Source organism: Corvus hawaiiensis, chromosome 5 (genome assembly GCF_020740725.1).
Source record: "Corvus hawaiiensis isolate bCorHaw1 chromosome 5, bCorHaw1.pri.cur, whole genome shotgun sequence".
Lineage (NCBI taxonomy): Eukaryota > Metazoa > Chordata > Aves > Passeriformes > Corvidae > Corvus > Corvus hawaiiensis.
In genome coordinates this window covers 61,635,936-61,651,630 of record NC_063217.1, presented here as the reverse complement: position 1 = coordinate 61,651,630, position 15,695 = coordinate 61,635,936, and the positions used below count along the sequence as shown (strand labels likewise).

The following is a 15,695-nucleotide window of genomic DNA, read 5'->3' as shown; positions in this document are numbered from 1 at the left end:
GGGTTCTGATAATAGTGTGTGTAGCCAAAAATGAAAGATTGGTGGTGTAGACTATAGGGTGAAGGTAAGGTCACCTCCAGTAGCTGTATATGGTTTTGGTGTGATAATTGATGGCTGGCTGATAGTTAAAACCAAATGCATAAGGAGATGAATTTCTTGTTAAGAATTAGCAGGTGGTTTGTGGCTAGAATTTAACCTTCAGCTGTTCTGTCTCTACACAGAATACAGTATTTTCTTTGTTTCTTACTTTGATTTTAAGAAGAGCAGCTTCTTGAGGAATACCTCAGTTTTGTAGAGGATAAATTCAGTGTGAAATGAGGTTATTTATTTTACATTTTCGAATGTTCTGTTGGAGTTTGGTTTTTTTGGGGGGGGGGGGGGTGTATTTTTCTCTTTGCATTTGTTTTGAGGTAATTCTATGTTAATTTGTTCTGCCTAGCATACCCTACAGAGCTTTCTTGAGGTAGGCCTCTGCTCCACCTTTTTTTGGAAGGGGAAAACTAAAGCTTGGAGAGTGGTAATGATTTGATAGATTTGTTTGAGTTGACAGTGTGAGTTGATATAGAGAAGCTGGGAATATAACTCAAGTCACCCCATTCAGTTCTTGCTGTTTCCCGAGATATTATGGAAGCATCTGATAGTAAATTGCATAATTATTTTTCATGACCCAGAGGGGAGAAAATGGAAAAGTGTAAATTAGTGTTTAGAAATTGTTGCCATGAGACATTGTCTATTCTGTCATAAAAGCAGTAACTTTCTCTGCTTCCTGTGGTGTTTGGCATTAGTGATTTATGCCCAGAAGTCCAAAGATTGCTTCTTCAAAGTGACAAGGTTTAGACACTTGAGGAAAATGTATGGTAATTTCAGTGGTTAATGAAGAGTGTATATTCTGTTGATCTTTGGATCCTGACTACCTGAGAGAAGCTGTTGGAGCTAATATGGAAGCAAGTTAGTATATGGGTTTTGGGGCAGTTTTGACATGGTGTGATTTTAGCAGGTGACAGTATTGAAGCTGTTAATGGTCAAAGCCTGTGAAAGGAGCACCACGTAGGACAGAAATAAGGACACAAACTTGTAGAAGTGAGAACGAGCTGAAATATTTCTGGTCGTGAGTCCATTTTGATAATTTGAGTCAATGTTATCTGAATTCCTGTTTGCATGCTGGTATATAATGGGTATTTTGGTAAGCACGTTTTTAAGGTTTATACAACTCCAAAGTCCAAGAGAAGTTTAAAAAGTGGATGGAGGGAGTTCTTATAAAGGAGTTAACTTAGTGTAATGCATTTTGCCTTCAGCTGGAATTTTTATTTTATTAAGTACACAAGTGAGAGTGGAGCAGGTTATTTCCTTCCCCCCTCCACCTCTTCTACACAGGCATATGTGGTTACTCAGTGTATGTTCAAACAAAACTTGCCTCTAGGAGACCTGAAATATTACAGGATCTAAGTGTTGTAGCCAAATCACAGTCAAAGGCTTGGAACAGTGCTGCTGCCACATTCCTTCAAATACAGTAAGCCTTTGCTTCCTTTGAGTACCTGGGACTGCTAATGAACCTGGCAGTTAATTCTTAACCGGCTTTAGTCAGTGTCTTAGGAATGTCTCTTAAGTGTTCATAAGTGGCAATATTTCTGATGTGCATCAGCTCCTTTTGGCTAGAATTTCCCTCTTAATGGAGATTTGTTAAGCACGTGTGAAGGAAAGCTTTTGGGGTCAGTCCAGGCCATTTAAGATATTTTGACTGCTTTGTTGTGCTCACCTGTTTTAGAACACTCACTTGGTGTATTCACTTTTCAGCTCTGTAAACTTGGGACATCTGTATCCTAAACTACCCAAATGTTTTTCTGCAGCAACTGTCTGATAGTAGGTGACACCTTAAGAGCACCTTTGTTACTCAACAGAACTTGAAACAGAAGAAAAATAAGAGGATACATTGATATTGGCCTCATTATTTTTTTTGCCTTGTATCTTTGATAGTTTTCTTCTCACAGAATTAATAGCTTTAGGTATGGAATAGTACTTTGATACAGTTGCCTTAAGCTTTTCTTCTTTTAAATACTTTTCTCTGAAAGCTCGTTGGGGGCCAGTTTGACTTGGAAATGAACTTTATCATCCAAGAAGGAGAGGGCATCACCTGCATGGTGGACTTACTGGATAAGTGTGACATCACCTGCCAGGCCGAGGTTTGGAGCATGTTTACAGCAATCCTGAAGAAAAGTATACGGAATCTCCAGGCCTGCACAGAAGTGGGGCTCGTGGAACAAGTGCTCAAGAGGATTGATAGAGCTGACAACATGATTGCAGGTACAGCTTCTCCCAGTGTGGGACCCAAACTGTGCTGCTTCTATGCAAAATCTCATGGACACAGTTATTAATTAGATGATAAAAATTTGACACTGCATTTTATTAAGCATTTACATTGCTGTTCTTTTTCCTTTTTAGATCTCTTAGTGGACATGCTGGGTGTGTTGGCTAGCTATAACCTGACAGTTCGAGAGCTGAAGTTATTCTTCAGCAAGCTGCAAGGAGAAAAAGGGAGATGGGTAAAAGAAAACACAAAATTGAAACAATTTTTGTTGTGTTGCTTATATTTTTCCTAATTTTCGCAAGTTAAGACTGTTCCATAAACTTCATGATAAACAAGTTTTGAATGTACCAAAAAATAAAGGAAGCTTTCTTGTATTATATAAAGAATCTTTTTACCCGCAAGCAATTAAAATACAGAGAGTTGAATAGTGAAGTTACATTACTGCATTGGTCTTTTTGAACACCTGGGAATAATAAGGTGACTCTTAAGTGTTTTTATACACATGATTTTATTTTTTTGATTCCAGCTATGTGAAATTGAAGGAAAAAGGCTTAAATTTCTTTTAAGTCACAAGAGAGAAATAAATAAAAAATGCCTACATAGGCAGTTCTGCCTGCTCCCTTTTTCACATTGCTGTACCTTACCTGAAGATTAAAAGAATTTATCCAGTTAGGGAAGTAAGAATTCTGGCAGAAATTGAACTGAAGGAATTAAGTCCAAATGAAAAGTCTCGTTTCTGTGTGGAATAGAAAAGGACCCTTTTACAGCTGAGAAACCACCTTCCCTAAAGTGAAAACGTGTATGTTGTAGAGACCACCTGATAAAGTTTTCTTCAACACACAGTTGTTGTTTCACTGGACTTGGGAGCTGTTTTAACAATCATTTGACCTGCATTGAATTTTAATTCAGCTACTGTTATTTCTAAATACTCTGCCTAGTGCAGAGGAAAGGTAGCAGTGTCTCTGTTGACTTCAAATAATTTTTAAAGAGAGTATACCATATAAAAGCAAGTATGCACACATAATACAGCAAATTTTAAAAGGCCCTTTGAAATAAATAACTTTGGAGATCTTAACCTGCTTAAATAACAATATTCTAAACTTCATAATGGTTTAAACTTAGTAATTGAATATGGAGAATATATTTAACTGTAGGTGAATTAAAGTTGTCTCTGTAACATTAACTTTTTCATTTCCTGTCTCCCTGCTATTTGCATTTAATTTCCTTTCCTTATTAAAGACCAAATACAGGGGAAAGCAAGAGAAAAATGCCACAGTTGGATTGCCAAGGAGTTGTACAACTCCATAAATCTTAAAATCAGCAGAACTGTAAAGATACCAAGTATTTTGCTACAACACAAATTACCTGGTCAAATTCTATAGCCCTACAGACATCTAAGCAGGTCTCAGCATTTCCTCCTCATTTTAAACTCAGGTTCTTGAAGCACTCCTTCACTGACTGCACTTTTGGTACATTTGAAATACTTGTAATGGATCATGCAGTGCTTAGTTTTCAGAGGGTAACTGTTTACAACAGGGGGACAAAGGGCACTTTCAGGAAAATGTCAGGATTATAAAATTGTAGTTTAAAAATAGATCTGCCAGAGAGATATTGTGTGGTGAAAGACAACACACAAAATTATCTTGTCACTAGGATGAGTATTTTCTGTTGTTCTGTTGTTGTGAGCTCATATACTTGATTTGGAATTTATAGTTGCAGAGTATTACAATAAAATCAGCAGGATATGGGTCGTGGAGAAGTGTTAAGTATTCACACTGAGCACTCAGTTTAGGTGCTCCAAACTGCGCTTGGGACTTGAATCTCTCTCCATGGACTTCTGTGAAAGTATAAACCAGATCAGTTTAATCTAATATATGATTGTAGTCCTGATGAAAATAATCCTTCTGCTGATCTTCCCTCTCTTTTTGCTGGGTATTCCCCATCTCCCTTGTGCTGGGACAGGTTTCACCCAGCCGCAATCCAGAACAGTTGTAAATAAAAATTGGTTTCATTTGTTTTCCCTAAATTAGTTTTCATCTGGATCAGTTTGCTTTCTTTAGCTTACTGCAAAATCATGCAGAGAGCTGATGGGAATGACAGAGGCAGGAATCAATGATCAGAGTCAGTTTAGCTTATGCTGTGTGAGAGTGGCTCTGGCCTTCAAATCCTTACTGAAGTTACCAAATTAATTGTATTTCAGGGCACCTACTTTATATTTTGTGAAGGTATTCATGACTGTTAATGTTTTATTAGAAGTCCTCAGTGTCTTAGCAGGGTGTTATTTACCCATGTGCAATGTTTTAAAATGTGTTAGAATTTGCTTTTTGTGTGTATAGTCTTTTCTTTCTTACAGGTTTGTTTTATTTATTTACAAATGTAGTAATTCTCTTTGTCAGCCACCACATGCTGGAAAGTTATTGTCTGTGTTAAAACACATGCCTCAGAAGTATGGACCTGATGCCTTCTTCAACTTTCCAGGAAAAAGTGCTGCAGTATGTAGATATTTTAAGTTTCTTGTTTGTTTATTCATTGTTCTATTAAGGCCCTTGGTTATTTTCATTTGTGGTGTTCTTTGTCTCATCTGTCATTGTCATAGAGTTTTAACCAAATTTTGTTTTCTGCCTGACACTTACACTAGTGCCTGAATAACCATGTTTATAATAGATGTGCAATATCACTACAGAAGGACAAATACTATTTCATAAAGAACGGATACAAATGAGGCTGCTTTTTTATATTTTGTAATTTTTTTTCAGACTGGTTCAGTTAAATCTTGTTGCAAGGAGAATATACCTGCTTTTCACTCTAGATGCTTATGAGAAATCTTTCAGAAAGTGTTGTTCCTACACGTTTATAGGCTGAATAATACTGAAAAGGATTAAATTTAGCAATGATTAGTCTTTTTGTAATTGTTCATGTGATTAAGTTTTGTGGTGTTCACTTGAAAAAGAACTTGAAACTAAATAGGCATTTGGAAAACCCTGTGCAGAATCTTCTGTTGGAATTCAAGTATGTCAACACTTTTGCTTCTACAATTGAAGAATGAAAAATTATGTTAAAAATTTCATGCTTAATTCAGAATAAGGTTTGAATAAGATTTATCAGATGACTCTTGGCAGTTTTCTTCACATAAACCCATTAGCTTTCTGCCTTGGTGGCTTGAGATTGAATTTCACCAACTTGATGACATAATGAATTATTTTTTTGAATGGAAACTTTGGAGACTGAAAAATGCAGACTATTAGAAAAGTGCTCCTGCAGTTTTATCACATGCAGCAGAACTTGGCAATAGAGAGACATATTTTTGTTCATTTTGGTTATTCATGGTTTTGTATTTAACTTCTGGTTTTTATTTAACTTCTGTTAATTATGTTGAATGCTTGAACCATATGTTATGATATTGGGGTGCCTCAGTAACCTTTATGTGCATATTTTTATATATATTTAAATTAAGAAGTCTAAGAAATTATTTACTATAATTACTCTGTGATCCATTGTGAGTAAAGTCAAGTGATAGTGCTACCGGTTCCCAAGAGTTAGGTGCAAAGACAGGGAGACTGGTTAGTTGGCTGGTATAGAGAAGGATGTATAGCATTTTGTTTGGACAGGAGTAGCTGAATGGAGCATGGGAACATAATAGCATGTCTGGAGACACTTTGGTCCTTTGATGTTTTTTTATTCATTGGCATTGATCACCTGGACGGCATTGTTGATCAGAGGTTATGGCAATCTTAATTGAAGTGTGTATTGCAAACCTGTGCAGCAAACCAGTAGAAAGTTAATAGTAATGTTAAAAAAACTCAACCAATCAAAAAATGAAAAAAACTAAAACCCCAGCTGTTTGAAACAAAACAACTGTTTTGTTTGTGTTGCCACACTGTAACTCAAGGGCTTTTGCACTAACAAACACAATGCTTGATATGAAGATTTTGCCTGGTGGGGATTGTATTGTGTTTCTTTTGAGGAAGTTTATAATTCTGTCTTATTCTCACTGGAAGCCTACATAGATATGGATTTCAGGAGAGAAAATAATTTTTTAAGTGAAATGTGGCCAGCTTTGCCTTTATGATCAGTTATTTTCCTGACTACCAGCACTATGTGAAAATGGATCTAATTATTCTGTCAGGTTACCATAAAACCAAACCAACCTGAATTTGCATTTCGAGAAGTCGTTATTCCATAAGGCTTTCACTAAAGGATTTAAGTTTTGAAGCATAGGTTACTATTAATAATCTTTTTTGAGATATAAAGGTCAGTTTTAAAATATTTAGGTTAATTAAATATTATATCAAGTACAAAGTGAACAGAAGTTAGGCCAGATTTTTTTCTTTAGTATAGAGAAACTGTACACATTTGCAGTGTATCTCTGTTTATCAGCATATATTTGTAGAGTGTATCTTAAGCTGCACACTTTTGTGTTGATCTTTCTCCATGACTTACTTTTTGCTTTCTTCAGGCTATTGCCTTACCTCCTATAGCCAAGTGGCCATACCAGAATGGATTTACTTTCCACACTTGGCTAAGAATGGATCCTGTAAATAATATTAATGTGGATAAGGATAAGCCTTATTTATATTGGTGAGTATTAAGTAAAACTGATATTGCTGATGTTCAGTTTCTATTAATTGTTCAGTGATTTCTGCATCCATTTGTGTCTGCGCTGATTTTGTTCTGATTTGTCAGTTTTCGAACAAACAAAGGACTTGGTTATTCTGCTCACTTTGTTGGAGGCTGCTTGATTGTAACGTCCATAAAATCAAAGGGAAAAGGTTTCCAGCACTGTGTGAAATTTGATTTCAAGCCACAAAAGGTGAGTAAAAATAATAAAATCTTTCAAATAGGTTTCATGAATCCAAAATTGTAGCGTGGTGGTGTGTGGATGCTCAAAGGCAGGAGCAGAGGAATTTTCCAGCTGCTGAAGCATTTTGTTAAGTTTTTCTTTCTCATGCTTTAGCTGAAAAACAGTGAAAGATGGTTTTGTAAACTAATTCTCTATCTCTGCACCTGGGTTTTTTTTCCAGCTTTGTTTTGGTACTCTGGAAAAAATATTTTGAGTGGGTGTTAGAGAACCTCAGCCAGTCCATCTGGGGGGTGGCTGGTCAAGTGACCAATCATATAATGCTCTCTCACGTACAAAGATACATAACCTAGCGTGTAAATAATAAAATAATTCCTTTTCTGCTTGGATTTGGAGTGCATCGTTTCTCACTGGTTCTTGGTAGAACAGCATTAGGGGTGTGTGTTGTAGCTGTTGATTAATCTGGTCTTTCTGTAGAAAAACAGTTACAGTGGAATAAGCAAAACAAACTTGTGTTCTGAATCCTTACTTCTTTTTAATTTTACAACTAAAATATGAGCTGATTTTATTACTGGTGTTCAAGGCTGGCTTGTCTGTTAGGTAGTGTTATGTGGTGTTGAACGTTCCCTTTTTCACTTAGATATCCTGCTGATGTTTCTGGAACAACTGGTGTAAACATCTTGTGGGAGGACAGGCTTCCTCAGGAATTCCTTATCAGTAATCCCTTGCTGTAAATATGGCTTCTGTTTGTGATAATTTGACATGCACAGCCTTTGAGAGGCTTTAGTCTGGAGCCATCCTTGCTCTTTGGAATGGCATTTGTAGTAGTTCATCATGCTAAGAGTAACCCAGTTTGGAACTTATTTACAGAGTGGTTTCAGTGTAGATTTGGTTCAGCATTGTCATAAAGATTTTTTGAGTTATATACCATAAATACCTTTTAAGCTTCTGTGTGGAAAAAAAGGCGTATTATCCTTTGACAAAGCAATGTGAGAAAACTCACCAGTAACTTACTAATCTTTTCTACTTAAAATACATCTTTCAGTCGTAATTTAATTCATACAAAGAGTTGAATTTGTTCTCCCATGCCCCACTTGAATGCTTAAGCTACTCCTAAGTGTCTATAGAATTACAGAAACTGTTTTTTTATTGTTTAGTGGTACATGGTGACTATAGTGCACATCTATAACCGCTGGAAGAACAGCGAACTCCGGTGTTACGTGAACGGGGAACTGGCATCTTATGGGGAAATAACGTGGTTTGTCAACACCAGTGATGTGAGTAATCCCTGCACACTAATGTCTGTAGCTGATCATCTTGATGGATTACATAGACATTCTTTGCCATTTTGTCCATAAACCTCCCCCATTTTATACATTTTTACAAAATTTTGAAATAAAAATAGTAACTTTCTGATAGAGGAGTAAGTTGTGCTTTTATACATGTGAAACTTGTTAAAATTTGTCTCTGCTGCGACAATCAAATACTTGTTAATGTAAAAATATTCCCTGATAAAATGCAGATTTTTTGCATGATTTGCTTGTGTAGCATGGACTGAACCCTGATACTGGATTCTCTTTTCTGTTTTCAGACATTTGACAAATGTTTCCTGGGTTCTTCAGAAACAGCAGATGCCAATCGAGTGTTTTGTGGGCAGATGACATCTGTTTACCTTTTTAGTGAGGCTCTCAATGCTGCTCAGATCTTTGCCATTTATCAGCTTGGCCTGGGATATAAGGTACCTTAGAATTGACTTCTAAGTTTAATTCTGCTATGACGCCTTATGGTAGGTGGTAAGAATGTTGTGATACCTCTGTGTCCCAAAAAAAAAATTTTATGGTGTAAGCTTTTTTATTAAACTCTTCCATGTTTCTTCAGTAAGCTTATGTCGGCCTTACAAGCTACAACTAAGCATTAATTCAGTTTCTTGATATCTTATTAAACAAAAAGAATGGTGCTCCTGTTTGCCTCTCAAAATTTCTGTGTTGGTGGTTGGCAGAGGGAGAACACAACTGTTATCTCTGGTTCACATTTTTGTTGAGGCTGAAAACTTTAGATCAAGTATGATGTATTTGTTTTAGAAATGTGGCTTTATAGTTGCTTATTCTAGTGGGGTTTTGTTAATGTATGAAGTTAGTGCTGAGGATTAGTTTTGTTGCAGTGATTTATTATTTGTTTTGCCATAGCCTGAGGGGCACTAATTGAAGGCTGTTATTCCCCAGCAGCTGTACAAATATACGCTAAAAAAAGATGGTTCCTTTTCTATCTGCTCCTCAGTTATTAATTCCTTCTGAGTGAACATTGCTGGCAGTCCTGCTGTTTCTGAGCTGATGTGGTTCTTTTACATTACCCACCATCTTGGCAATGACACTCTTCAGGGGCCAAAAAAATTCTGCCATTTTAATTGTGTAAAATTTACTTTGGGTCTTATGAGTCTTTGGTTTTTATGAGAACCTTTCTTTATGAAATGCTACTCGATTAAAGAAACAATGTTTTAATAATTTTTTTCAATAGTTGTTCTGGACTGTATCTTCAGTGTGCTTAATGTAATTTTTTTCTTCTTGCCTTCCTCAACCCTGCTTCCCAATCCAGGGAACGTTCAAGTTCAAGGCAGAAAGTGATCTCTTCCTCGATGAACATCACAAATTGTTGCTATATGATGGCAAACTCTCCAGTGCTATTGCTTTTATGTACAATCCAAGGGCTACAGATGCACAGCTGTGTCTAGAGTCATCCCCTAAGGATAACCCTTCTATTTTTGTTCATTCACCACATGCCCTCATGCTGCAGGTAAATCAGCATTGTCATAGATTTGGAGGATACAAATGATTTCTGTCTGAAAACCTAAAATCCAGTTTTATAGGGATTTGGATAAGAGATAGAATTGCTTGTAGGTTGGGGTTTTTTGGGCTGGCCCTGCCCTTGTTTCTTGAACTAAAGAGGATGCCCAAAAATCCTAAGAAAAAGGCTTATTCTGTGAATAAATACAAATGCTGTATTCGCATTGAAAAAAAATCCTTCTTCCTCACTTCTCACATGTTCACTCCCCTACAGATGTTCCCTATCTCCCATCCTTTGCCCTGTTGATGTGAAATCCTTTTCTTCCCTGTGCTTTGAGTGCTACCTCCTGTAGATTCACATGAGGATCTACACTGTAGATCTGTACCTAAAGGTACCTGTATCTAAAGCAGTAGGTCAGGCATACTGGACATTTAGTGTGACTGTGGCAGTCAGTTCGTTCTTCTTGCTGTTTCTTTTTATTTGGTAATAGTACAGTTTTTATACTGAAGAAATAAAAGCTGTTTTTAATGTACTTTTTATCGGTTTTTGAAGCAGGTTTCAATATTTCTCGTTTCTTCTTTGTCAGGATGTGAAAGCGGTCTTAACGCACTCAATCCAAAGTGCCCTGCACTCCATTGGAGGAGTGCAGGTGCTTTTCCCTCTCTTTGCACAGTTGGATTATAGGCAATATTCCTCAGACCACATTGACACAACTGTTTGGTGAGTGCATGAACTTACTGTGTCCTGGGCTTTGTTCCTTTGAAGTAAAGGAAATTGCTTTATCAAATGGCAGAGTAGTTTGCATTGTCTTGTGCAACAATGAATTCTATCTTACAACAGAAAGGTTACAGGCAGGACCTCAAAGTGATGTACTTGTTTGCATGAAATGTTCTGTGAAAGCTCACAGAGAATCAAAATGTACACAGATTTTATACCTGACAACGTGTGGTTGTTTGTGGTTTTTTTTTTGTTTGTTTGTTTTTGGTTTTTTTGGTTTTTTTGTGTAGCAGAATTATGGATAATTCTCTTGAGCTTATTCCTGTCATGAAGAGAATTCTGTCAGGAAGGCTTCAAGAGAAACTCCGGAAAGGATGAATTTTTCAGCTACATGAAGTCATTCCTTGGAATTTTTCTTCTTTTTTTTTTTAACCTTCAGATTTTTGGAAGATACTGTTACTTAGTGTTGCTGCTAGACTTTTCCTCTGGTTTGAGCTCTGTTTCAACTCCATCCAACTTCTGATCATCCAGGCACAGAAGCTGGTGGAGCTCCTAAGTTAGAGAGCAGCAGTAAAAGCAAAGGGATTGCTTTTTAGAATTCTGCTGTAATTTGCTCTGTTTCATTACATTTTTAGTTTCATGACTGTTTCAATATGATGTGTATCCATATTGTTGCTTAAAAGGAATGGTCACAATATTCCTTCAGCCCATTTCTTTGTGCCTGGTGTCTCCTGAGCTGGCTCAGGCTTGGACATCTATGTGATAAGTCAGAGATTTGATTCAGTTGCAAATTGGCTCAGCAACACAGGGGTTTTCAACTGGTTAAATTCTTGATCCACAGGCACTAGTGCCTTGACAGGAATATTTCCTCTAGCAGCAGTACAACAGCAAAGCTGTGTCTAGAAAAATAACTGCTCATCTGATAGCATAAGAAACAGAATGGCAATTGTTACTGACTTCGCAGAAGTTTGTAAGTGAAATATGAAGAGAGAAGTGCAAACTTAACTGTTGCCTTTTTGCAAGAATTCAGAAGGATTTTGCTTTTGTATGGTTATCTTAGAATCCAGAATTCCAAGTTAGAAAAGCATGAATAAAATCAAGAAGTTTTCTGAAGCAAGCTTTCAAAATTTAGTCTTGCTTTTTGTTTTAAAAGTTCTGATTTGAACATTTGTGTAACATGTATCTCTGGGTTGTGTAGTGGAAGTGTTAATTTGGAAATACTTTGTCTTGTTGTAACCCTTTAAAACATTTTTGTTTACTAAACCATGTTTTCCAGTTCTACTTTACTGGCATTCATCATGGAGTTGTTGAAGAACTCTATTGCTATGCAAGAGCAGATGCTTTCCTGTAAAGGCTTCCTTGTGATAGGATACAGCCTGGAAAAGGTAAAGTAAATCTTTCTTGATGTCTTACATTAATGTTGAATTTTTTTTGAGATAAATACTTTTCCCAGACTGTTGCAGGGCTCTCCTTAGGCTGATCTTCTTTTGCAGTCTTCCAAAGCCCACATTTCCAGAGCTGTACTAGAACTTTGCCTTGCCTTCTCGAAATACCTGAGCAACTTACACAATGGGGTGCCCTTGCTGAAGCAGCTGTGTGATCATGTTCTCCTGAATCCTGCAATATGGATTCATATCCCAGCACAGGTAAAATTGCTTATTCTTATCAGTAAGGTATCTTATGGTGTATTGATTTGGGAGTGTTGAAACTAAGCCTAAGAATTATGGGTTCTGGCTATGCAACAGAAATCATCCAGGAATTGTTTCCAAGCTCTGCTTTGCTGCATATAGTTGTCAAGTTTTGCAGACTCCCAAGGTTTTCTGGGAGTTGGGAGACTTGCAGTGGTCTGCAGAACAGAGTTGTGACTTTTGACCCAGACTGAGAAGGAAGTTTGGATGGGTTAGTTGGCAAAAACTCAGCAATTTTTGAAGAGGAAATGATCTTGGGTGTCAGATTTTAAGTCTTAATATAAATTGACAGTGAGTATTTTTGTTTTGGTGAATCTCTGTTCTCTGAGAGTGAACAATTTTGATCAAAACTTGCCAGCTGAAACCTTTTTACCAGCACTGTACAGTTTCAGAAATATAATGAAATTTTTCATCCATTTGCAGAGGTTTTAAGACTAACCTATGCAGAGAAAAATCTATTTCTTTAAGATGTTTTGATAGATGAAATTTAGGAATTTAGTTGTCTGACATGCTGCAATTCAGGTGTGATGATTTTTGTTTTCCTGACTGGGTGTTGTAGGTTCAGCTGACCCTGTACACTTACCTGTCTACGGAGTTCATTGCCACTGTTAACATATATGGAGCAATCCGGCGGGTTGGGACAGTGCTTTTGGTCATGCACACCCTCAAGTATTATTACTGGGTGGTGAACCCTCAGGATCGCAGTGGAATAACTCCCAAGGGCATAGGTATGTACATGTATCTTGATTTTTACTCTCACAATCTGATGTTTGTTGTAAAAAAGTTTTGTATACAATGTTTAGAATAGAACCATACTTCAGAAATCATTATCCTTCAGTGGGGTGGGTTCCCCATAATGGTGTGAGCAGTGGGCTTTTGTCCTTGAAAGATTTTTTTCACAACCTAAAGGAAACTTTCTTTAGAAGTCATATCCTCTGTCATCAGACACCTATGTGAACTGATACTAGACAGAAATGGTAGGGTGTTGGAACTGTAGAGCTGTGCCTGGGAATATGGTCTCTCTCTTTAACGAAAGGCACTGGAATTTCAGAGAGAGAAGTGGGTGATGGAAGAGAGCTAGAGGTACTAGGAGTGAGTGCTCCTTAGACGTGTCTGATTTCCTACCACCAACTTCTCAAAATGCTCAGCCCTTCCTCTTAGAGGCTTGTAAAGATTGTTTTGTAGTATTTCGCATCCTTTAAGAAGCAAAAGCGTGTGTGTTTTCTCCTTTCTTTGTGCAGACATGGATTTACTTAGTTTCTTAACTCATTTATTGAGCCTGAGGCAAGTGGATGAGTAGGACAGTCTTAGTAATGCAGTTTAATGGCTTGTTTTGACTAGGCTGGTTTATACTGAAAATAACTGTTCTTAAACCAAATATGCCTGTGGGCCTGTACATTATAAAACCATACTCATATGATCACTTTCATTCTCTAAATGGTTTGCTTTTCTGTGATGATTAAGATCATAAGAACAGTGACCCTACAGGCAGATGTAAAAACTATCCCCCAAAATATATTTGCAACAGTTCATTTGCTTTCTGTACCAAAGCTTTTACTTGACTTTGACACTTGGTTGCACCTGTTTTTTTAACCTTGCCTCTCCTGGGAACTACTGAGTGTTTGAGTATTTAAAATGTTTCTTTGAAAGTCTGCTTTACACAGGAATGGCAGAAGCCAGTCCTTTTGACTTTGAGTTAACAAATTAAGTCATGTCTTTCAAGGTACTCTTTATATGTAGCATTGTAAGATTGCTTTTTGTGTATTTAGCCAGTGTATAATAATGGCATGTAGCTCTTCCTTTGAGCTTTAGCAGAACTTAAAAAGAACTGTAAACTGCAAAAATTGAAAATCTGGAAATTCTGACATAAAGTTCTCATATCAGTCTTATTCCTTGCATGAAGTTGGTTCATAGCACTACAAGGCAATTTTAAAATCATCAGAATTTAGAGGGGTTTAGGAAACTATTTAATAAAAGCCTCGGTGGAACCTCACTGATCAGGCATTTTGCTAATAAAAAGTGATAAAACACAGTACTGTTTTGTGGTCTGAAATAGTGAAATAGAGGGAGGGAAGACTTAGTTTTGTGCCTTCTTCACCAGAAAATGCCTTTTATTTTTCTTTTTGTGAAAATGCAGTCTATGCTAATAACATCTGTTAACTTGTATTTTATGTGTCTACTTTTCTTTTGTAGATGGTCCACGTCCTACTCAAAAAGAGATTTTATCGCTGCGAGCATTTTTGTTGATGTTCATTAAACAGCTTGTGATGAAGGTAGGATAGCTTTAAATTATGGTAGGATATTTAAGTTTTCTTTCATGAAGAAATGCCTAATGTGCTCTAAAAGTGTTGAATTTTGTAACAGTAAATAAACAGAAAAGCCACGTAAGGTGCTTCTTTTTGTTGTGGCTCTTGCCACGGACAGCAGTGCTAAAGATGCATTTTTTTCCTCTTTTGAGGTGTTTTTATAAAAAGTGGAGCTGTTACTAGCTGAGAAATGTTTACTATTGGGGAAATAAGTATTTAATTTCTTGTTTTTGTTTTTTTTTTAACATGAGCAGTATTACATACATCATAAGTGCTTAAAGACTAAAGAGAAACGTTCGATATTACATGCTGTAGGTCAGTGGGACAAAGGAGGATAAGAAACTATCAATAAGGTTCACAACTATTCCTTGGACATTAGAGGAATGTTGGAATTCAGCAGCTCTACTGTTTATAGGCTCTTCATGACCCTTTCCTATCATAAGTTTTGGTTTCTCTCTTTTCTCTCTTCTGTGGACTGACTTTTCTTATGTTTGAATCTACCTCCCTTTTCCACTCTTCCCCTGTGTTGCTGATGGACCCGTGAGCTCTGCACAGAGCAGTAACTACCAGAAAAGCTCTACTCTTGACTCTTTGACTCTTACTTTAAACTGGATATTCTGCAATTGAATTATCAGGAACGTTTTGTCTATCAAACTCTAAAAGACTTTCATTAAGTGTTAGATTCTTCTTTTTTTTTTTTTTTTTTTTTTTTTCAAATTTCTAACAGAGATTTATAACTTGGACAGTTTTGGGTAGAGTTTCACCAGGTTTGTCATGGTTTAACCTCAGCCAGCAACTGAGTACCACACAGCCACTTGCTTACTCTCCCAGCAGAGGAATAGTGGGATCAGGGAGAGAGTCACAAGAGCAAAAGCTTGTTGTGAGCTGAGGTAAAGACAGTTTAACAGGGAAAGCAAAAGCCACATACACAAGGAAAGCAAAACAAGGAGTTCACTTCCTGCTTCCCATGGGCAAGCAGGTGCTCAGCCATCTCCAGGAGAGCCGGGTCCCATCACACAGGGCCCCATAACAGTGACTTGGGAAGAGAAATGTCACCTCTCCAAGTGTTTCCCCCTTCCTCCTTCTTCCCACTACTTTAT

At 37.1% G+C, this 15,695-nt stretch overlaps 1 protein-coding gene across 4 annotated transcripts in view; it reads left to right on the top strand.

Annotated features, from left to right (window-relative positions):
• LRBA (LPS responsive beige-like anchor protein) overlaps positions 1–15,695 on the top strand; it is a 373,995-nt gene that overhangs the window by 38,617 nt on the left and 319,683 nt on the right. For all 4 annotated transcript variants that reach the window (XM_048304274.1, XM_048304272.1, XM_048304273.1 and 1 more), the window contains exons 3-15: positions 2,070–2,301; positions 2,440–2,540; positions 4,702–4,797; positions 6,762–6,883; positions 6,989–7,115; positions 8,261–8,380; positions 8,695–8,841; positions 9,696–9,893; positions 10,471–10,604; positions 11,878–11,986; positions 12,095–12,247; positions 12,849–13,017; positions 14,483–14,562. In XM_048304274.1, coding sequence (XP_048160231.1) covers positions 2,070–2,301; positions 2,440–2,540; positions 4,702–4,797; positions 6,762–6,883; positions 6,989–7,115; positions 8,261–8,380; positions 8,695–8,841; positions 9,696–9,893; positions 10,471–10,604; positions 11,878–11,986; positions 12,095–12,247; positions 12,849–13,017; positions 14,483–14,562 — 1,788 coding nt within the window. The remainder of the gene's footprint in view (positions 1–2,069; positions 2,302–2,439; positions 2,541–4,701; positions 4,798–6,761; positions 6,884–6,988; positions 7,116–8,260; positions 8,381–8,694; positions 8,842–9,695; positions 9,894–10,470; positions 10,605–11,877; positions 11,987–12,094; positions 12,248–12,848; positions 13,018–14,482; positions 14,563–15,695) is intronic.